The sequence below is a fragment of the Nelumbo nucifera genome, chromosome 1 (assembly GCF_055504915.1).
Source record: "Nelumbo nucifera cultivar China Antique chromosome 1, China Antique-T2T, whole genome shotgun sequence".
NCBI classification, from domain to species: Eukaryota; Viridiplantae; Streptophyta; class Magnoliopsida; order Proteales; family Nelumbonaceae; genus Nelumbo; species Nelumbo nucifera.
This window is the reverse complement of record NC_142649.1, coordinates 53,660,172-53,683,050: the sequence shown is the minus strand read 5'-3', so window position 1 is coordinate 53,683,050 and position 22,879 is coordinate 53,660,172. Positions and strand designations below refer to the sequence as shown.

Sequence of the window (22,879 nt, the reverse complement as noted above, 5' to 3'; positions counted from 1 at the left end):
GTGTTAGTAGCAGTTACATAGACAATTATGGCGATGTTTGGTTCTATTGCCACCATGTCAGAGCCACAACAGATTTTGAGTTAAAGAAAAAAAAAAACCACATCGCCTAGCTGACATGGCTTCTCAAAAATCTAAAAAAAAAATGAATGAAACACCTCTTATGATTCTAAGCTTAAATTTTTTTTAGGGCCATTTACTAAAACACCCCTTATAGTTTCATGGATCTACTTAAATCTATCCGATAGTTTTCATTTTACTAAAACACCTCCTATAATTTGCAACCTATTTACTCCCGCTTTTCACTGAGAGAAGTTTGTTTTGCCATCTGAAAATAATAACATTATCACCTAAAGTGATTGGAAAATGTTCATGAAGATGGGATTATTTATTCCAAAAGCACCCCTAACACTTCTTCATACAGAAGAAAGAGACCAAAGAGAGCCAAATAGAGTGATGTCTCATGTCTTATTAAGGACAAAAATTGTATTTTTTTAACTCTTTAAGCCATTTCAGGCTGGAATTGGAAAAACAGCACGAAATAAATAATAGTCCGACCATGAATCAAGCAGAATGTAAAGATAATAGGTGCTGAGACTGGATTTAGGGATTGTATTTAGTTTTACATGCTAGCCTCGGCTAAGCCAGACCTCTTACATCACAAAACACATGCCTGATGGTGGGATTGTGGGAAAGGAAGACAATAAATGTTGTAAAAACGAAACCTTGCTCCCAACAGAAGCATCACTAATAAGTATCACCCAGGAAAAAAGAAAAATTTTCAAAGATTTAAAAGAAAAAAGAATAAAACCTTCAAGACTTTGTGAAGGAGAAAGGGAGCTAGGGGATACACTTGATAACTTATCTGGCCGGTTTCCTCCTCCACTCAGTGCGGCCCCTGTTTATTTCAAGCCCGTTGCTAGACAATCTCAAGAAGTGCAAAAACTGGCAGCAGTCTTGTGTGCCTTGTGTCACAGTGGCAGAACCATTCGCTCCATGAAGCTCCGAAACTGCTTCAACACCCCCTCCAAGTTCTATGCTAGCGAGGGAATCAACCACATCATCATGTTGACACTCCTGTCTGTAATCAAGTGTGATCTTTTGAAGCTCATGGGTGTCAATAATCTCTTGAGGAATGCTCTGTCACAAAGAATGTAACTCTTTGGCTGAGAATGTAACTCTTTGATTACCAACATAAATGCAGAATGCAATAGATATGGCAAAACAGGATGCATGTAGCCAACCCCACAGAGTTGGTACAAGGCTTAGTTGAGTGGAAGAAATATGCAGTCTTGGTATAATAGATAGTATTTTGCCATCTGCAGACATCAGAAGAACACAATATGCACGTCATGCATGTGGTTGGAAGTTAAGACAATCCCTTAAGTGTGTCAGGGTCCAATCAGAAGATGGCAAGGATCAAATCTATGCTTTGGAAGTTAAGACAATCCTTTGCATTGGGTTTATTAATAGCAACTGCCAACCGTCCCTCAGGTATAGTTTGAACCTTGAACAAAGCATAGCATAAAAGATTACAATAGGCCAAGAGAAAGGAAAGCAGCAATATTGTACACACCTCAAGTACCCATCCAATGTAAGTGACATTATTCACATGCTGGTTCATGTCCAAATCAGCTCTCCTAGGCTGCAAATTCCCAATGCAGAATGAGAATTCAAAGAGAACCTACACAGAATAGAGAGCTAAGCAGGCTAATTAAACAATCAATATTTTTAGATTAACCCAGTCATTTTACCACAAGCCCTTGTCTGCAATATTGTGGAGGGTCTTCAAGCTTTGGAATTTTCTTTAAGCTACTGTTATCCTCCTCTGGAAATGCTAATCTGGGTCACACAACCAAACCTTTTAAGACAAAACATTACATACAAAAACAGGGTGGGAAAGAAAAGGTGGGGAATTTACTGGGTTTAGCCTTTCCTATTGTATAACCACATCTAAGGTTGAAACAGGATTCTCTTACCAGTAATTGTTTTTTGGATAGGTAACTAGTGATTGTTAATAATCAGTTGTCAGAGCTTTTCAAAATAGACAGACGCCTATATCAAAACATCAGAGCTAACATAGAGCAAGTAGATGTCAGATGAAACTCTACATTCTGGTCAATTTTTAATATTTTGAATTCAAAGAAAGCACCAAGTTCTCAATTTCAAGTTCAGCCAGCCAACTTGAAATTGAGAACTTGATGCTTTCTTTGAATTCATGGAGATAATCATCTGAAACACCATCAACAATAATAGAACCTCAATTAAGCCAATAAAAAAAAAATCAAAGTTGAACCAAATTAATTTGGTATCTGAAACTCCAAGTCTATCAATGGGTACCTAAATATCAGTTTCCATCTAAGAACAAGGACCATCAAAGACAAAAGTCCCAAGTACAAGTGTTCATCAATCAAACAATTGAAAGGACAATTCATTTTCCCAAGGAAGCTTTCTGTCATAAATAACACCTCTAAGGCTAATTGGATTTGTACCTCATTAAGTATATAATTTCGTTCATTGACAGTCACCAACAGTAGCAGCAGCAAGTAAAAAAGAAATAAGAAAAAGAACTACCTACCGAGGAGTTCGTGGACAATAAATTAAATATTCCTCTCGGACATCATCACTGACTTTCTGTAGTCGTCTTGTATCTTGGTTCATCATCACCCACTTGCTGCATCCAAAATGCACAAGTCAAATTTTTTGGAGACTGGACAACATGAAAGAGATGCTATAACTAATTATTTGCAGGCACAAAATATAGCCTATCTCAGAAGAGTAACATCCAAGATGCATCCAAAACCCACAACATGGCTCCTGTCTACTAGACCTTTAAAACCAAGAAATGATTTGATAATAATTTTAAGGCTGCTTTAGAAAATAAAGTGGAATCAGATAAAATCTGAATCTGATCCATCTAAGACCCTTAGATCTAATAGGATTTGAGTTTAAGTTTTCAATAATCGGATTGGATCCAAAGAAGGCTGGACCTGATCCAAATCTGACCCAAATAAAGCTCTAGCTCCGAAGGCCCTTTGCAACAGCTGTCATCCATTTCATCACCATTTCACATTCTCCTTCAAATTCCAAGTCCATCTAGCCAGTCATTTTTAGGCTTTGTAGCAGCACCACAAGTTCTTTCCTTAGAGAGATACTCTCACTTATGGGCCCCAAAAAGCTTCAAAAGAATGGTTCCAGTATGATCCTGAAAGATGCCCCCAACTCCTGAAGGTCCTTGCTTGCCTCTTAAACCTCTTTCAAGATTAAATCACTCCTTCCTCCCATTGATGAAACACGTTATTTATTGTCTGCACAATATCTGCAATCACTTGGCATCCCCTTAGAATGGAGTCCATGCTTACTCATTTAATATACTCCCTTGTAGAAATCCAATGTGAAATATCATTTCAATTACCTCTTTAGCTATGTTGACCTTTTGTGTCGTATTGTTAAAATTCCAGTATTTCTTTCATTCTAGACACTCCATAACACCACCTACCTAAGACTGTCAACACTCACCAGTTGCCAACAATGCAGTTCTTTTTCAAATAACTGGGGATGTCAGAGCCATCTGTCTTGCAAAGGCAAGGGCCAGGTGTCCTAGGCAGTTTTTACATTCCCATCTCTCAGGTCCCTGTAGTCCAGCAAAGATAAAAAGAATAGAAGGAAGAGAGGAAGAAGAATTCTATTTTGAAGTAGTAGGCTGGCAGCACCTAAGTTTGTATTTATACTAAGGCGACAACTTATAACAAAATAAAAGAGGAAATACCAGAAATACCCCTAGGCTAGAACATAACATGTTACAAGTCTCCCCCTCAAGTTGGAGCATATATGTCAATCATGCCCAACTTGTCACACAATTCATTATGTCGCAAATAGTGAAGACCCTTTGTAAGGACATCAGCTAGTTGTTCCTTGAAATTAATGTAAGGAGTACAAACTTCCCCCTTTTCAAGTTTTTCCCTTATGAAATGCTTGTCAACTTCAATATGCTTGGTCCTGTCATGAAGAACTGGGTTGGCTGCAATATTAATGGCTACCTTGTTGTCACAGTAGAGAGACATTGGACCATCAACAGAGAAGCCCAACTCTCCTATCAAATTTTTTACCCATAGCACTTCAACAACTCCATACGTCATAGCCCTATATTCGGCCTCAACACTAGATTTGGCTACTACACTTTGTTTTTTGCTCCAAGTGACCAAATTTCCACCAACAAAGGTATAATATCCACTAGTTGGTTTTCTATCATCAACTGCTCTGGTCCAATATGCATCTGTGTAGACTTCCACTTTCATATGACCATGTTTCTTAAATAGTAATCCAATTCCTGGATATTTCTTTAGATATTTGAGTGCTCTCTTGGCTGTCTCTAAATGGGAGGATGTTAGTGCATGCATAAACTAAGGACACCAATAGCATAAACTATATCTGGCCGAGTCATTGATAGGTAGAGAAGCCTTCCTACCAACCTTTGAAACTTCTTGACATCTATCACTAATTCTCTAGTACAATCACCAAGCCAATGGTTTTCATCAATAGGGGAATCTACAAGCTTTGCTCCTAACTTTCTTGTGTCTTGCAAGAGATCTAGGACATATTTCCTTTGAGAAATGAAGATGCCCTTTTCAGAGCAAGCAACCTCAATAGCAAGGAAATAACATAGTTGTCCCAGATCTTTCACCTCAAACCACACAACAAGGGATTCTTTAATTTTCTAAATCTCAGAGTCCCAATTCCCTGTAATCACAATGTCATCAATGTAGACAATCAATACCACAACATTCTTCTGGTTTCTTTTGATAAACAGAGTATGGTCAGGTTGGCACTACTTGAACCCAATTTGTTGAAGAGCCATGTGAAATCTGCTGAACCAGGCCCTTGGGAATTGTTTCAAACCATATAAAGATTTTTTTAGTTTGCAAACTTTCCCTTCACACTCTTGTGCTACAAACCCAGGAGGTTGAATCATGTATGCTTCTTCCAAATCCCCATTCAAGAACACATTTTTTATGTCTAGTTGGTGGAGTTCCCAATCAAAGTTAACAATATGGGAGACTGGTTTTCACTTACTAGTGTCTTGCCAATTTGCAAAGTCAATCTGGGAGTGGGCTTTTTCTCTCTTTGGCTGTAGGTGGAACCCTCCATCAAACTTGTAGAGCCTATTTTCCCCTTCCTTTTTCAGGTGGCACATGAAAAGGGGAAGGACTATGTGGAGAGGTCTGAGGGTTGCAGTATGCTGGACGTTATGGGAAGAAAGAAATACTAGGATCTTCTTAGAAAATGAGAGAGGGGCTGAAGAATTGAGGGTTGTGATCCACACAAGGGCAGTACAGTGGCTGAAATCACTAGAACTATTTACAAATTACACTGTGGAAGACATGTTGAGAAAATGGGGCGAGATTGCAAACTGCACTTAGGTCAAACCAATAATAAGGGTGTCCTGGACTCCCCCACCTGCTGGCTTCTTAAAGTTGAATTTTGATGGGAGTTGTAGGGGGAATCCGGGACAATTAGGGATTGGAGGTGTTTTTAGGGATGAGAACGGGGTCATTTATGCCATGTTTTTAGGCCCAATTGGTGTGGGGGATTCCCTTAGAGCTGAGATCTCAGCAGTTATAGAAGGAGTTCAGAAAGCCAAGGATATGAATGTCAGGAAACTCATAATTGAAGGGAACTTGGAGGTGGCTGATTAAAGATGATTGCGGTTTATGGAACTACAGAAATGAGAAGAGGAAATTCAGGTAGCTGGTGCAGGAGATGGAAATCAGGATGAGTTGGGTTAAGAGATCAGCTAACTCTTTAGCTAATGGATTAGCTAAACAAGGGATAGAAAGGGAAGCAATGTTTTGGGCTAAGTTGTAACTTAATTGTTTCTTTTGTTTCTTTTTCTCTTTTTCTCTCTTTGGAGGGTTTAAGTTGTATTCGGAAGATAAGAGTTCTTGTCTTCCTTGTTGTAAATATTTTGATATTTCAATAAATGAATGAATCTATTATTGATAAAAAAAAAGTTAACAACCAAGGATAGTATAATCTGAATAGTGTTCATTTTAATAATTGGGGCAAATGTTTTTGCATAACCGACCCCATACACTTGTGTATACCCTTTTGCAATTAACCTGGCCTTATACCTCTCAACCAACCCATCTACTCTGTGCTTTACTATGAATACCCACTGGCTCCTTGCCTTCAGGAAGATTCACCAACTCCCAAGTGTTGTTTTTTGTGTAGAGCACAAATTTCTTCCTTCATTGCATCTGTCAATCCAGGTATAGATAAGGCTTTTGCAACACTTTTGGGAATGGAAACGCAATCTGGCAATTAGAAAAGCACGAAATGAGGGTGCAATGTTTTCATTGGACAAGAATTGAACAATAGGATGCTTAGTAGTACATGATCTAACTCCTTTCCTATGAGCAATTGGGGCATCAAGATCATTGGTAAAATCAACAATAGCAATAGGTTCAATAATGTCAAGGGGAACAAGAGTACCTGGATTTTCCTTCAAGGAGTCAGTTGGTGTTGGATGTATAGTCTCTAGCTACTCCACAGCCTTTGAATTCAACTGTCCTTTACAACGCCTCAAGAAGACACTGAATGGAGAGGGGTCAGAAATAGAGGGGAAAGAAACTTGTGGAGTTTGCATCTCCACATCCACACTATTCTCCCCCTGAGGAGAAGCTTGGAAGAAGGGTTCAAATTCAAAAAAATGACACATCCATCAATACAAAGTACTTAAACTGTGACAAGATTAAAGCATTTGTATCCCTTCTAAGAAGATGGATAACCCAAAAAAACACATGAAACTGACTTGGGGTCCAACTTACCCTGGTTTGGAGATAGGTCATGAACAAAATACTTACAACCAAACACACATAAAGGAATAGAAAATAAGGAGGATTGAGGAAAAAGTTGATGTGGGGCCTTGTATTGCAAGAGGTGTGATATGATTGATAACATAAGCCGCGGCCATCACAACATCAACCCAAAATCGTTTTGGAACATTCATGTGAAGCATCATACTACAGGCAACTTCAAGTAGATGTCGGTTCTTCCTTTCGGAAACATCATTTTGTTGTGGTGTTCTAGCACACGAGCTTCTATGAAGAGATCCATGAGAGGAGAAAAACTTAGCTAAGTCATGATGAAAGTATTCCTTTGCATTATCCGATTGGAAATTTTGAACTTCAACATGAAATTGAGTAAAAACCATGCAATGGAGGACACATGGTGCTTTCGTGGAGGGAAGGCAAATAACAAATTAGATCCTAATAGCAAATGAGTGCGTGGAGGACATGAGAAAGTTAGGAACCTGAGAAAGTCAGGAACTCAAGGTTTCATTTGTAAACTAGATTTGGAGAAGGCTTATGATCTTGTGGATTAGAGTTTTTTACTAAAGGTCCTAGGGTGTTGTGGGTTTGGAGCTAGATGGTGCAATTGGGTAAAGGGATGTATTAGTTCCTGCCATTACTCCGTTTTGGTTAATGGGGTGGTGAAAGACTTTTTCCCAGCTTGTAGAGGCCTTAGACAAGGTGACCCTCTCTCCCCTTTTCTTTTTACCCTAGTTGCAGATGTCTTCAGTAGATTAATCTCTAAAGCAGATAGGGAAGAGGAAGTTAGAGGCTGGAGGATTGGAAGGAACAATGTCCGGGTAACCCACCTGTAGTTTGCCGATGATATCATAATTTTTTGTGAAGGGGGTGACAGGCGGGAAGTGAGAAATCTCAAAGCATTGTTATAACACTTTGAGAATGTCTCCAATTTGAAGATAAACTTGGATAAGAGTTGTGTGGTAGGGTTAATCTAAATGAGAGGACTTTGCAATCTGTGACGAATTGTTTAGGTTGTCCCATTTCTTCTTGGCCCTTGCAGTATCTAGGTCTTCGTCTAGGGGCTAACCCAAAGGACAGTAGATTTTGGACCCCAATTTTGGAAAAGTTTGAGAGAAAATTAGCTTCTTGGAAAAAGAACTACATTTCCATAGGGGGTTGAGTGACTTTATTAAGAGCTACCCTAGCAAATTTGCCGATTTATTTTCCCTTTATCTTTAGGGTTCCTGTTAGGGAAGTTAAGAAGTTGGAGAGGATAATGAGATCTTTTCTATGGGAGCCTGGTGAGGAAAAGAAAGATCATCTAATCAATTGGGGAATAGTTTGTAGGAGTAAAGAGGAGGGTGGACTAGGGGTAGGAAGGTTAGCTCAAAGGAATAAAGCTCTCTTAGGGAAGTGGTTGAGGAGGTGGCATAGAGAAAGGGAGAGATTGTGGCATGAAGTGATAGCTAGTATACCTGGCAGACGGGAAAATGGTTGGGATGGGTGTATCACGTCATGCTACGTTGGCATCTCCTTGGAAAGCATTTCAGAGTGTCCTCCCCCAGTTTCTCAACTTGGTCAGGTATGATGTCAACTCCGGTGACTCTGTTTTATTTTGGGAAGATACTTGGGTGGGTACCGTTGCCCTTAAGGACAAATTCCCAGCTCTCTATTCTCTTTCCCTTTAAAAGGAAAAAATTGTTTCTCATTTTCTTCCTTCTATTACTTCACCCTCTTCCTTGAGCTGGGACTTTGGTTTTAGGAGAGGTTTGAGGGATGTTGAACTTAGTAGTGCTTCGGAATTGTTGTCTCTTCTTGGCAGTGTCTTTCTAGACCCTCTTCGCTCGAATGTGAGACTTTGGTCCCCTCATCCAAAAGGTTTTTTCACTTGTGCTTCCTTTTTTAAGTCCCTTTGCCCTTCCATGGGACAATTGGGTTTCCCTACTAAGGAGATTTGGCTCAGACCTGTTCCTCCTAAAATTATAATATTCTGCTGGGAAGTGTTTTATAGAAAGATCAATGCTCTGGATTGCTTGCAGAAGAAAAGGCCTTTCATGTGCTTGTCCCCTAACTGGTGTGTACTTTGCAGGGCTAGTGGTGAGGATTGCTCCCACTTATTTGTATCTTATTCCTTTTCTAGTGCTATTTGGAGTTGGATCTTTTCTTTGTTTGGATGCAGGTGGAATCTGTCCTCAGAATTAAGTCAACTGTTCGATCCTTCTTGTTTTGTGTGGCCTACAAAAAAAGGAAAAACGATGTGGAGATGTATTAGAGGAGCAACCTTGTGGACAATTTGGGAAGAAATGAATGCTAGGGTGTTCAAAGAAAAGGAAAGAAGCTTACAAACTGTTGAGGATTGTATATTGACTAGAGCCATTCATTGGCTAAGAACTTTGGACTTCTTTCATACGTTTTCCTTTGATGACATTTGGAGTAACTGGAAGGCGGTAGCCACTAGTCATACGAGGAGGGACAAGGCAACTGCAGTGTGGAAGCCTCCGCCTGAAGGTTGGGCAAAGCTGAATTTTGATGGTAGTAGCCAAGGAAACCCAGGCCTTTCGGGGATAGGAGGGGTGCTGAGAGATAGACAGAGCAACATCCTAGCTTTATTTTCAGGCCCTGTGGGAATAGGAGACTCAAATAGAGCAGAGATCTTAGAGGTTGTACAAGGCATCCAGATTGCTGAACAGTTAGGAGTTCAACACTAGATAGTTGAAGGAGACTCTAAAATTGTTGTGAGATGGCTGACAAAGCCAGCTTCAGCAGCTTGTGCCTCTTCATGGGTTTCCTATATTGCCTTATATTCTGATTTAATAAATTATTTTCATTCATCAAAAAAACATCTTTCACAATTTTGGGTACTTCTCTGGAGTGCATAGGATATATCCAAGTATATCTCGAGTAATCATCAATAAAGCTGATAAAATATGTGCACCCACCCTCAGTAGGTATGTTCACAGTAAGGTTCAAAGTATCGGATACGCTATGCGTACCGGGATACGCCTTGGATACGCATGGAAATGCTATAAATATTCCAATAAATCATAAATAAACATCAATATCACTAAATAAGACATAAATGGACTATTTATGCATAAAAGTAGCATGTTTTAGTGGCTTTTAGGAAAAAAACATATCATAATCAATATACGGGAACAAAAACATACTATCTAATAAAGTACTTAATTCAGTTCCAATGTACTTGCTTGTTTTATTCTAAAAATTAAATTAAAATTAAGATAAGTAAATATGTAAAAAGAAAAATTAAATGGATTTATGGACATAATAGATCAAGCAATTATTTTGCATGTTTCATTCTAACTTTCTAAAAACTAAATAATTATTTATTTTTATTCAAATAATTATTTTGGATGCTTTATTCTAAAAATTAAATTAAAAATAAGAAAAGTAAATATGTAATAGAAAAATCGAATGGATTTATGGACATAATAGATCAAATAATTATTTTGCATGTTTCATTCTAATTTTCTAAAAACTGAATAATTATTTATTTTTATTCAAATAATTATTTTGGATGTTTTATTCTAAATATTAAGTTAAAATTAAGAAAAGTAAATAATTATTTTGGATGTTTTATTCTAAATAATAGATCAATTAATTATTTTGCATGTTTCATTCTAATTTTCCAAAAACTGAATAATTATTTATTTTTATTCAAATAATTATTTTGGATTTTTATTCTAAATATTAAATTAAAATTAAGAAAAGTAATATGTAATAGAAAATTGAATGGATTTATGGACATAATAGATCAAGTAATTATTTTGCATGTTTCATTCTAATTTTCTAGAAACTGAATAATTATTTATTTTTATTCAAATAATTATTTTGCTTGTTTTATTCTAAAAATTAAATTAAAATTAGGAAAAGTAAATATGTAACAGAAAAATTGAATGGATTTATGGACATAATAGACCAAGTAATTATTTTGCATGTTTCATTCTAATTTTCTAAAAACTAAATAATTATTTTTCATGTTTTATTCTAAAATTTAAATTAAAATTAAGAAAAGTAAACATGTAACAGAAAAACTGAATCGATTTGATCTATGGACATGGTAGATCATCTATAGATCTACAACATACTCAGCCTATAGGGTTAAATTACATAAAATTAAAGAAATTATAAATATTTTTTTATTCCGAAAATTAATATATAAAAATTCAATTATTTATAAAAAAATCAATTGATCTATGGACATGGTAGATTATCCACAAATCTACACCATACTCAGCCTATAGGGTTAGATCACATAAAATTAAAGAAAATTAATTTAGAAAAAAAATCAATTGATCTATGGACATGGTAGACCATCCAAAGATCTACAACATACTCAGCCTATAGGGTTAGATCACATAAAAAAGAAATTATATATTTTTTATTCCGAAAATTAAAAAAAAAAATAAGAAAATCAATTATTTAGAAAAAAATTCAATTGATCTATGGACATGGTAGATCATCCATATCTACAACATAATCAAATTCTAGAGGTAGATCACAAGAAAAACCTAAAAATTTCTTTTTTTTTTCAGATTTTTTATTATTCTGGAATTTCTTCAAATATTCACAAATATTTACATATAGCAGCAAAATAAGTGGGATTTTTTGCAAAAGAATAGCAGATCAACATACACAAAGATGTTTTCAAGCATCCAAACTAAAAAAAACCAAAAACATTGGCTGGAAATGTAAAAAAACTTGAAAAAAAACTTACCTATTTTCGCTACTTTTTAAACAACCTTGAAAACTTGTTGAATCTTTCAATTTTGTAGGTGTTTTGATGGGTTTTTTCTAGATTCGAATCTCTAGGAATGTGAAGAAAGTTTCTGGAGGATTTGGGGAAGAAAGAGGGCTTCTGAAATGGGTGTTTAGAAGCCCTCTTTCGAAGGCTATTTTATTCGTATTTCCGGAACAGTGAATTTGTCGCGTATTGGCCGATACTCGGCTGAAACATAACGAAACAGGCCGATACCAGCCTGAAAAGCGTGCTATCCTCCCTCCCTTTGTATTTTCTCTCTTTGTATCCAATTCCTAATGGGATGGCTAAGTCTTTAGAGAGGAAGATGCAAAATTTTCTGTGGAGAGGCTGGAGGGAAGAGAAGAAAAATTTCATGTTGGTTAGCTCGTCTAAGATATGTAAATCCAAATCTCAAGGGGGCTTGGGTGTGAGAAGATTAAAGAACCTCAATTTTGTTTTACTGGGAAAGTGGTTTTGGAGATTTGGTGAGAATCAATCAAGGTGTTTGGAAAGGGATTGGGAAAATTCATGGTCTTTTTTCAAATGGAATTCTCTTTAGGGTCGGGAATAGGAGGTGAGTTCCTTTCTGGAAAGACATATGGTGTGATAATAGACCCTTGATGGTTACTTATCCTCTTTGAAGTAGCACTGGATAAAGATGCCCTTGTTTTAGACTATTTGCAGGTGCAGAATGGAAGCATTGTTTGGGCACCTATCTTCAGGTGAAATTTGAATGATTGGGAAGTGGAGTCTCTAGTGGTAATTATCAAAAAAAGTGGAGTCTCTAGTGGAACTGCTGCACCTGCTGTATAACACTCCAGTGGATACAGGGAAAGAGGATAGAAGAGTTTGGAAGTGGGAGAAGTCAGGGGTCTTCTCTGTTAGATCCTTTTACAACTATTTTTGCGGATCAGAGGATGAGCCAATCCCAGTTAATGTTGTGTGGTGTAAAGGTGTGCCCACAAAGGTGGCTTTTATTGTTTGGACAGCCTTCTTGAACAAGATTTTAACTAGGGATAATCAAGGTTCTAAATATCAATATAGGCAGGGCGTATCGGCCTGTATCGGTGCTTTTTTTGTGTTCTATTTTTTTTTTCAAAGCCGGTTCAGAGGGGTCAGTTTAAGTCCCGGGTACCCTCTGATCCATGGCCTGACCCAATACACTCCCTGTAGGGGCGTATCAGGCAGGCCCCGATACGATACATATCAGCCAATACGGACCAATATGTAATGATATTTTGAACCTTGGGGATAATCTTTAAAAAAAGGATATGCTGCTGGACACAACTGTTTGTGTGCTTTGCCAGAATCATACCGAGTCAGTCAACCATTTGCTACTGCACTGTAGTTTCTTCTGTGAGGTTTGGAATAAGGTCAGGAACTTGTATAAGGTGAACAGTTGTCACCCTGAATCAGTAGCAGATTTTGTGAAGAGTTGGAAAGTCAAAGGCCTCACTAAAGAGGGAAAGTTGGCTTGGAACCTGACTCCTGCTGCAGTTTTTTGGTCCATCTGGCAGGAGAAGAATGCAAGGATCTTCAAGAACCAACACAGCTCTTCAGACAGTGTTTCAGAAAGTTATGGGAAAAATGTTTTCTTGGTTAAGGACAGAAATTTTAGTTCCTTTTTTGCTGTTGGGAATCTTTTTGTAAATCAGGGTTTGGGTAATTTTTATGTAAATCCCTGTGTACAGCTCCTTGTTGTACATGTTTTTGTCTCTAATGAATATTTCACATTACCTGTTTCAAAAAAAATTTAAAAATGGGTTTGTTTTATCTTTGTACATAGTGCCATTCTTTTGAAATTAAGAAGTTGTACTTTATCTCCTCTTTCTCTCAAAAAAAAAAAAAAGAGTAAACATAAGGAAAAAAATGAAACAAAGATTTTATTCCAATGACAATCCCCCCAAAATTTTACTTTATGACTAGAAACAGGATCATACCTAATGTGCTTAAGGAAGAGATGAAATATAACCTCAATAGCTTTTTAGGGGATTTTCATAGTTACATTTGAACTAGAGCCCTTTGCCTTTTGTTGTAAAACTTAGCATTCATGCTGCAGGGGCATTATAGTCTTTTTCAGTATGCAACCTCTGCAGGAAGCACTTTTGATGATGGAACAGCAGAGACTGAGAAGAAATCTCCAATGCCAAAGAAATTGTAAAACTTAATTTTTATAACCATCAAAAGTGGAATTTGATGTTCAACCACAACCAAAAAATATATGGTCAGTGTCATTTTATTGAGATGGGAATTCTAATATCATCTGCCACAATGGCATATTTTCCATATGTGCAGCGATGGGGACAAGAATTCATGCTTGATTTTGATTTCTGATTTAATTTCAGCTATATTGCCTTTACTTAAATTTTGTTTTGATGTTTTTTTTTATAAAAATGAGCTTTCTCATTATATTCAGTCTTAGATTAAGAACAAATACATATTAGTGATCAATGCAAAGAACTTAAATAGAGTTCAAAGGGTTATTTCAATGGCTACTATACAAAAGGTCCTGAAATTTAGAGAATTCCAAATTAGTTTTCCAATTAACATTTAGAAATGATAGGAAGGAAATACAGAATAACAGAAGATGTTTTACTTAAAAACACTAAAAATCATAATTACCTCTAAGTAGATCATCCACTCAAATTCCTTTTTAAAGTTTTGTAATCATTCGTTTGTCAAAGAACAAAGTTTGATAGTGGTAGGCTTTTATATAACCATTTATGCTGTTCTTTTCCAATTCTGTTTGATTTACAGTGATGCATTTAATCTGACAACTAGAATAAAAGAAGAGTTCTTTAGTTTTATTTGTTTCAATATGGCATCTAGTCTTTCAGATGAGTTAACCAATCATATTAACACCAAATCTTCCTAGAATGCATACCAAAATGGTTTTGTTTGAATCAAGATTCTTATTAAATAGGAAGCTTGTATATAACTGGCAAGTAACCCAACCATAATGAATATGCTAACTATTCTTATTGCATAATACAAGAAAATCCCTCAGTATTTGCTTAATTTATAAGGAAGGTTGGTAGGCAGAACCATAGAAAACTGATTTATAAATTGGTACAAAATTGCAATTTGCCAATTCTGCAGCAATATAGGTGTAAACTACACTTAAACACAACTCAAATCAACTTAGCCTTAATGGCAAACATCCCACGTTTTTTTTTTTTTCTTTTTTGAGGAAAACATCACAACACCATACTTGAAACAATCTGCAACTAAGAAATTACCTGGTAGCTCTTCCAATAACCGCACCAGTTGCAAAATCTCTGAGAATCCAGTCACGTCTGGTCCCAATTCTTCCTTCACCTTGGCACCAAGTCTCAATCTCAACCACATCACCCCTATCCAGTATCCACAATTTCCGAAAATGAGATTCAATTATCATAAGTGTCAAAGTCTAGATCAACATTGTGAAACAATGGATATAAAGAACAAACCATGCAGGGTATTTATACACTTCGATGTGCATGCGAGCAGTCACCCATATGAGATGCAACTTTCTCATGGTAAGAGTTGTCGCAAATCCATCTGTAGAAAACCCAACACTCTGAGCATGATTGCATCCAACTTCCTACATACATGAGATAAAAAAGAGTAAATGTATAAAGGATAAAGAAAAAGTAACCAAGGCATTGAAAGAGAAACCAGAACAAATAGATGGTTCTTTTCTATCCCTTTGTCATAGACAAAAAGAAGATACTGGATGGAATTAGTTAGGACCATATGTCCACGTGTAACAAATTACATCTATTCTTGTTAAGTTAATTTTGATGCTCTGTTTTTGTATCTAAATATCTGAGAAAATACAGAATCAGTTACTTTTCCCTCATTTCTGGTGTGAATTTATATGTTATATGGTATTAGAGCTCAGGCGCTCCAACTCCTGTTTTCTTTTTTTTCCCCTTTCTTTCTTCGATTGGCAATGGCTGTGGGAGGAAACAGCAATGCCTCTGTCGCTGTATTATCTTCATCCGTCGTACTACCCTGGTGCGTTACTAGTCTCTTCTTTGCTCAACAGAGAAAACTATCCTACATGGAATGGAAGAGGGCAATGACGACGGCTCTCTGTGCCAAGAATAAGATCAGTTTCATGGATGGATCAATTCCAAAGTCAGATCGATCAAAATTAACAAAGATGCATGCTTGAATGAAATGTAATTCAACGTTGTCTCCTGAATCATTAATGCCATCAAAGATCAGCATGACAGTGTCGCTTATGTTGAAAATGCTCAGTAGACATGTGTCACGGGTGCTTCACCTCAAACAAGATCTCCCTTTGCTTCAACAAGAAAATCTCCCAGTCTCGATCTATTTCTCAAAGCAATCTGGGACAACTTTCAGTTTACATGATAGGACCTCTTTGCACTTGTGGAGCCATGAAGGACCTTCTAACTGAGAAAGAAAAAGAAAAAGTTTACTAGTTTCTATTGGGACTCAATGACAAGTACAACAACATACAATCAAACATCCTAAGCATGACCCATTACCAAATGTTAGCTAAGCCTATGCTCTCATCGCTCAAGAAGAGTGGCACCAAGCTCTCATCAGTCATCAGAAGTCAACAGTAGAAGCGGCAGCATTTTATGCAACTGGCGGTTCAAAGGGATCTTCAAAGAATACTAAAGATCAGTCTAAACTTCGTTGCGATCACTGCAAGAAACAAGGTCACACAAAGGACCGTTGTTACAAACTAGTCAGTTACCCACCGAATTGGGAAGCAAGGGGGATATCTAGGCGAACTTCTGGCAACCAAGACAAATCTGCTGCTACTACTTCATCACAAGTTGTCTCTTCAATTTCAAAACTCTTGACGACAGAGCAATATCAGTAGCTCTTGAATCTTCTCAACAATGAGAAACAATTCTCATCTGCCAATTAAGCAGGTACAGTTTCTTCCACCACTTGGTTATTAGATGAAGGGGCTTCAGATCACATGGTCCCTGTTGGATCCTTTCCCCCATTGGCTACAGACACCCGGTCACTAAAACTGGTACAATTGCCAAATGGTGCTTATCTACCAGTACAACAAGGAAACATTGCTCTCTCACAGGATCTGCTACTAAAGGATACACTCTTTATGTCTGATTTTCGTTGCAACCTTATTATTTCAATCAGCAAGTTAATAACAGATCTCAACTATGTTGCTTTATTTTTTTCAACCTTTTGTGTGCTTCAGGACCTGACCTCCAAAAAACTGATTGGGGTGGGCCTGGTGCATGATGGACTCTATCATTTTTCTACAGTATCATCACCCAGTTCAGCTACTTTACATTCTTCTAGATTGGATAACCCCTAGCTATGGCACACTCGGTTGGGGCATTTTGCTTATGATAAACTTTCCTTAATATCTAGTTTACGTATTTCTGTACCTGACAATGCTTGTTATGATGCATTTCTAAAGGCAAAACAGACTAGGTTACCTTTTCCTTTACATGCAACTAGGTCAAATGCTATGTTTGCTATTGTTCATTGTGATTTTTTTTTGGGGGGGTGGGGGGTTACCACACCCCTTCTCACTCCGGTGCTTGATGTTTCTTGACTGTGGTTGATGATTACACAAAAACAACTTTGGTACACCATGAAATGTAAGTCTGAAGCTTATTCTTCTTTTGTGATGTTTTGTGCAATGGTGCAAACCAATTTAATACCTATATCAAATGTGTATGCTCAGACAATGGTTCTGAGTTTCTTTCCAGGCCCATGCAACATTATCTGACTGCTAATGGCATATCTCATCAGCGATCTTGCGTTGACATTCCTCAACAAAATGGAGTAGTCAAATGCAAGCATCACCACCTTCTCAAAGTTGCATGGGCTTTACGTTTTCAGGCTCATCTGCCAATTTCTTATGGGGGAGTGTATTTTAACAGCAACCTATCTTATAAACTACTTGCCGCCCCCAGTATTTTTAGGGCAAAACAGCATTTGAATTCTTATTTCACAAACAACCCGATTACAATCACTTGAGGGTGTTTGACTGTCTCTGCTATGCAAACACATTGAGAATCCACTAAAGGTCACCCACAAATTAAACCTAGTCTTCAACATGGTAAACTTTTGATTCTCCCAAACAAAAACTAAACAATAAGTCAATAATCCAAATTTGTTAAACAAATAAAAAGTCGAATTCCCCTTTTCTTGATAACTAACTAAAGCCGAACCCAATGGTTAAATTTCAAGTGAGTTTCAATTTGTCATATAAACATCAGGAAATTCCTCTTAGAGAACCCAAGTGAGCTTCAAGCAAAACCCATGATTTATAATTCCAAATGATTTAACATTTTGAAGGTTTAAAAACAGGCAACCTAAATGACCAACATAATTAAGAAGAAGTCTGCTAGATCTATCACCAAACAAAGATAAAGTTCCACATTTGAAATTTGCTGCAGGTATTCCATACTAAATAATCCATCAGAGCAAAACACAGTTACTCCAACCAACATGCTAACTAAAAAAGCAAACAGAACAAAACACAAATATGAAAAAGAACAGTAGTATAGCAGCCAGTCGAGACAGAAAACGATAAAACGGTTCTGAGAACCAGTCAGATTGACAGATAAACCCAAAAGAAAGTCTGAAGAGTTACAATAGAGCTTAAATAAACCACAGAAGACTACAGAGAAGACAGATGGAATTCAAGATTACCTGCAACAGATTGGCAATTGTTTCAACTGTAGCAGTTTTATTAATGCCGACCTCATATGACCTCACTATGAACTTTTCCTTGTACGACAGCCCATCTTCAGTCAAGCTCCCAAGCCGAAGCCGGTCCGCGAAGCTGACCACGGCGGACCCGTTTGCTGCTGCGCTCGTACCGGCTATAGACTCAGAAACAGAGAGATCAGGGGCTCGAGAGGAAGACAGCGGACGAGAAACCGAAGACGAGGAGGAGGAACAGCAGGAGACGGAAGCTAGTCCTCGACGCGTTGGATTAAAAGCTTTGGGAGGGGAGACAAATCGGCATTGAGATAGTAATTGGAGCTGATCCGCTGCAATGCATGCCTTCAACATTTTCTTCTTCCCCTTCTCTTCTCTCCTCTCTCGATCTCGTTAGCCACGGAAGGAAATTTGAAGCCTCTCTCTCTCTCTCCCAATGACTGTGCTCAGCACTTTTAGCTCACGTGATCGATAGAACCGAGGCCTTGCAAAGAAAAGGGCCGTGATTTTGGACAGGTTTTCGAGATTGCCATCGATTGCTGCCAACAAGACACGTTGCAAGATTATGATTTGATACCGCAAATCTCACACCATGAGACTGGGACTCGCCATGTATGAGATGTGCGGTGTGGGAAGGGGTTGGAATTAATATATTGTGTTGGGTTGGCAGGTAATTCCAGTGGGAGTAGGGTAGTTGGAATTAATGTATTATTCATTTCTAAAAATTATAAAAAATAAATAAATATTATATAATATATTTTAAAAATAGTTATTAAAGAAGAAATTTCAATTGCTTTATGAATATGATAGATGATTCATAGAATCATAATATATTCAATTATTGTGATCAAATAATAAAATATAATTAATTATTTTTTAATTCTAAAAATATAAAAATAAAAATTAATTATTAAAGAAAAAATTTCAATTGGTCTGTGAATATGATAAATCATCCATAGAATTATAATATATTCAATTGTTGTGATCAAATGATAATTAATTATTATTTATTTTTTAATTTGGGGCCTTCCTCCGCAAGCCATCAGGTAACATTGTCGTGTAGCTCTCTAGTCTCCACATGACATGCCTACTCCGTATGGGTTAGAGAACTTAATCGCTAAGTGATGCAAGGAAACCAAGGCCCATAGTGCATTTAGGGTTGACAGGGCGAGAATGGCGTTGTAGGATGAGAGGACTCGGACAATGATGAAGTCAACTACCGTCGTGGTGGTGATGTCACCACCCCCGATCAGAAGAGGAAGGGTGATCTTCCCTTTGGGCATGAGGGGCTCTTTGGAGAAGCCTACCAAGGGAGTGTTGACCAGGGTGAAGCAATCCTTGCCGATGTCAAGCTATTCGAAGGCCTCCACTTGCACTTTGGTGCAATCGGGTACAAGCCAGAGTCCCATACTTTCTATGTGTTTCTCAAATACTTTCTGTATTAGTGGCTTAGTTAATGGGTTTGTTACATTTTCCGTTGATGCTACTTTCTGAATCAGGACGTCCCCTCTTCCAACTATCTCCCGCAGTACATGGTACTTTCTCTCTATGTGCTTCGACTTCGAGTGGACTCATGGCTCCTTAGCCTGAGCAATGTACATGGTACTTCCTCTTGTATGGATGGCCGAACCCTGCAAGAAGGTTGGGTGAAATTTCAAAAATTTCTCTCTCTTTCATCTGGGAACCTATATTTAGAAAACTGCATTTTCAAAAATCAATCTTGAACCAAACTGGACCACATCTGAAACCAAAAGGGAGGAGAGGGATATACCAGATATGAAGTAGCAGTAACTCCCAATGACGGTATTCACGCCCAAGGAGAAAACCAAAACCCGCTTCCACTGAAAATGACACACTGTGTGGTGAAACAGGATCAATAGGACGGCTCTTCAGCAAGAATGGAGTAGAGGGCTGGTGAGCATGACTTCGGATTGCTTCTTCTACCAAGAAACAATATCAAAAATAATTCTTGATCACTCCCACAATTGGAGATCGAACAGGGTAGGAACGGAAAGAACAGGGAAGAACTATGCAGACTACTGTAATTAATCTAATTAACCCAATTTGAATTGGGCTTTAAGCCTATTAAGTTTATGTGCTCACTTAACCTCATAACCTGCTGCCCATTTGGCTCTCTTTGTATGGAGTGGGACCCAAACATTGATCTACACATCAGCTACATGGGTTCAGCCCAACACTGGCTAATTCACTGTAGAGGACAGTGAACCCCTGAGTCCATCACCATGGCTCTTAATGGGCCTAACATTTACACTAAATGGTCATTCGGTCCAGCCACTTTATGAAAACCCAAGGACTATGGGCAGATGAAAGATTAGCCCATCAGGTATTACCCTCAATGACCTTACACTTAACCTCTCAACCCATATTGATCAAACACTGCCTGACAAGAGAGGATATTTCCCTCGACTACAAGGAACAGTGTTGCACACTCTACTCACATGGATCCTGAGAATTAAAACCTTTTGCAAACATTTTGAAACCATAAAATATATATGTATATCTTTATATAAATATATTTTGCAAAACAAATTTCAACGGTTGAAATCAACTACCGACAGTTTAGGTTTCCATCAGAGAGAGTGCATCCCCGATCATTCACTTTGTTCGACAAAGGGGTTGATCCTGTCACTATGATCACCCACTTAGATGAATTCTCGGATTGTCCCAACATATCTAGGTTTTGACCCCCTCTTAGGATCTCACTGATTGGCATATCAAAGACAGTCTGATCCGACACCTAGTGCAATACAATAATCGAATCTAGGGGTCAGGTGTGACATTCTAGTTTTGCTCATCTATCTCCAAGGTCCAGGGAAATACTGGAATTTTGGTCTGGTTCAGGGTTTCAAGAAAAACCCACACTACATATACCTCAGATCTCACCTTGGAAACTAAGATAAGCCACCCCAACCAACTTAGCGGCACATCAGTGTCAGCCTTGGCAGGATAAATCTCCCAAGATCTATCCAACAACTGTGAAAATTCTAAACTAACACGATTCTCATGAGTGTCCAGTTTATGGGTATTACATGGAAACACACCACAATTACTTGAATCAATTATGTACTTTATTCATTTACAACAAATGTCAAAAGGTACATCAATCTGATTGGGGATAAGGGCATAACTGTCTAACAGGTAGACCTTCTAGGTTGAGTATCTAGAGCTTGTGGGACATCTCCCACTACTCTTGGGCTCTCCTCATCAAGAACAACTTCTTGCTGAAGATTCTACAGGATGTAATCTTCTTCTAAGAAACATGCATTTCGATTGCAAAACACATTTTGTTCTTTCGGATCATAGTATACGTAACCTACAAAGCCTTTGGGGTAAATTATAAATAGGCAACAACTAGTCTTAAATTCCAATTTGAGAGCACTAGTTCTTTTAACATGTTCCGGATAACCCCAAATTTTCAAGTGTCTCACACTTGGTTTCTTACCGGTCCAAAGCTCATATGGAGTCTTTGGAACAGATTTGGTTGGAACTCGGTTCAACACGTAAATCGTAGTCTCCAATGCGTATCCCCAAAAAATGTAGGTAATTTTGAGTAGATGAGACATGATCGGACCATATCTAATAGGGTCCGGTTCCTCATCTCTGACACACTGTTTAACTGTGGTGTAGTGGGAGGGGCGAATTGTGATACTATCCCATTGTCCTTTAAGTAGTCTCTGAATTTGTCAGAGAGATACTCACCACCTCGATCTGATCGAAGGGCTTTAATTTCTCTCCCTAACTGTTTCTCGACTTCTTGTCTGAACTCATTGAACTTTTCAAAGGATTCAGACTTATGCCTCGTTAGGTACATGTAACCATACCGAGAATAACCATCGGTAAAAGTTATGAAATAGATGTGTTAATTACGTGTCTTAACATTCATGGGACCACCTACTTCAGTATGTATCAGGTCAAGTGTTCCTGTAGATCTTTCAGGCTTACCGGTAAATGGCCCTTTCGTCATCTTACCTTGAAGGCAAGGTTCACAGGTTGGAAGATCTTCTGCAATTAGAAAATCCAAAGGACCATCATTTACCAACATTGTGATATGATATATGTTAATGTGGCCAAGTCGGTAATGCCACAGGCACAGGGGACTAACTATATCACGTATTCTTTTCTTGGGAATTATTTCCGACGTAGTTTCGGTAATGTTGGTGTCTAGAGAGGGATGGAGAACATAGAGACCATTCTCAAGTTCTCCATATGCTAGAAACTTGTTATTTCGTTTAATAGCAATCACATTACTAAATAGAATTGAATAACCATCCATGCACAACTTTGAAAAAGAAATGAAATTTCTTCTTAAATTAGGTACGAAAAGACAATCTTTCAGTATAATAATCCATTCTCAGAATACTAATTCTACAGTGCCTATGGCCGTAGCTGCAACAGTTGCAGAAGTCCTCAAGTAAAGTGTCACTTCTCCATCACTCAGTCTTCTGCTTATCTTGAACCCCTACAATGAGTTACACGCATGAATCGAAGCCTCGGAGTCAATACACAAGGAAGTAGAAGTGACCAATAGATTGGTCTTTATGATGAAAGAATCGAACATACCTTGTTTCTTAGTCTCCATGTATTGAGGACAATTCTTCTTCTAGTGGCCGGTCTGCTTGCA

The 22,879-nt window shown here is 37.8% G+C and overlaps 1 protein-coding gene across 1 annotated transcript; it reads right to left on the bottom strand.

Moving 5' to 3' along the window:
• Positions 1–573: 573 nt before the first annotated feature.
• On the bottom strand, positions 574–18,696 carry LOC104590198 (oleoyl-acyl carrier protein thioesterase 1, chloroplastic-like). Its single transcript, XM_010248759.3, has 7 exons — positions 18,226–18,696; positions 15,018–15,151; positions 14,808–14,921; positions 2,576–2,671; positions 1,752–1,839; positions 1,574–1,642; positions 574–1,137 (listed from the first exon to the last, which is right to left on the bottom strand). Exons 1-7 carry the CDS (start codon positions 18,589–18,591, stop codon positions 859–861), a joined length of 1,146 nt encoding a protein of 381 aa, XP_010247061.1. The 5' UTR covers positions 18,592–18,696; the 3' UTR covers positions 574–858.
• Between the last annotated feature and the right edge of the window lie 4,183 nt (positions 18,697–22,879).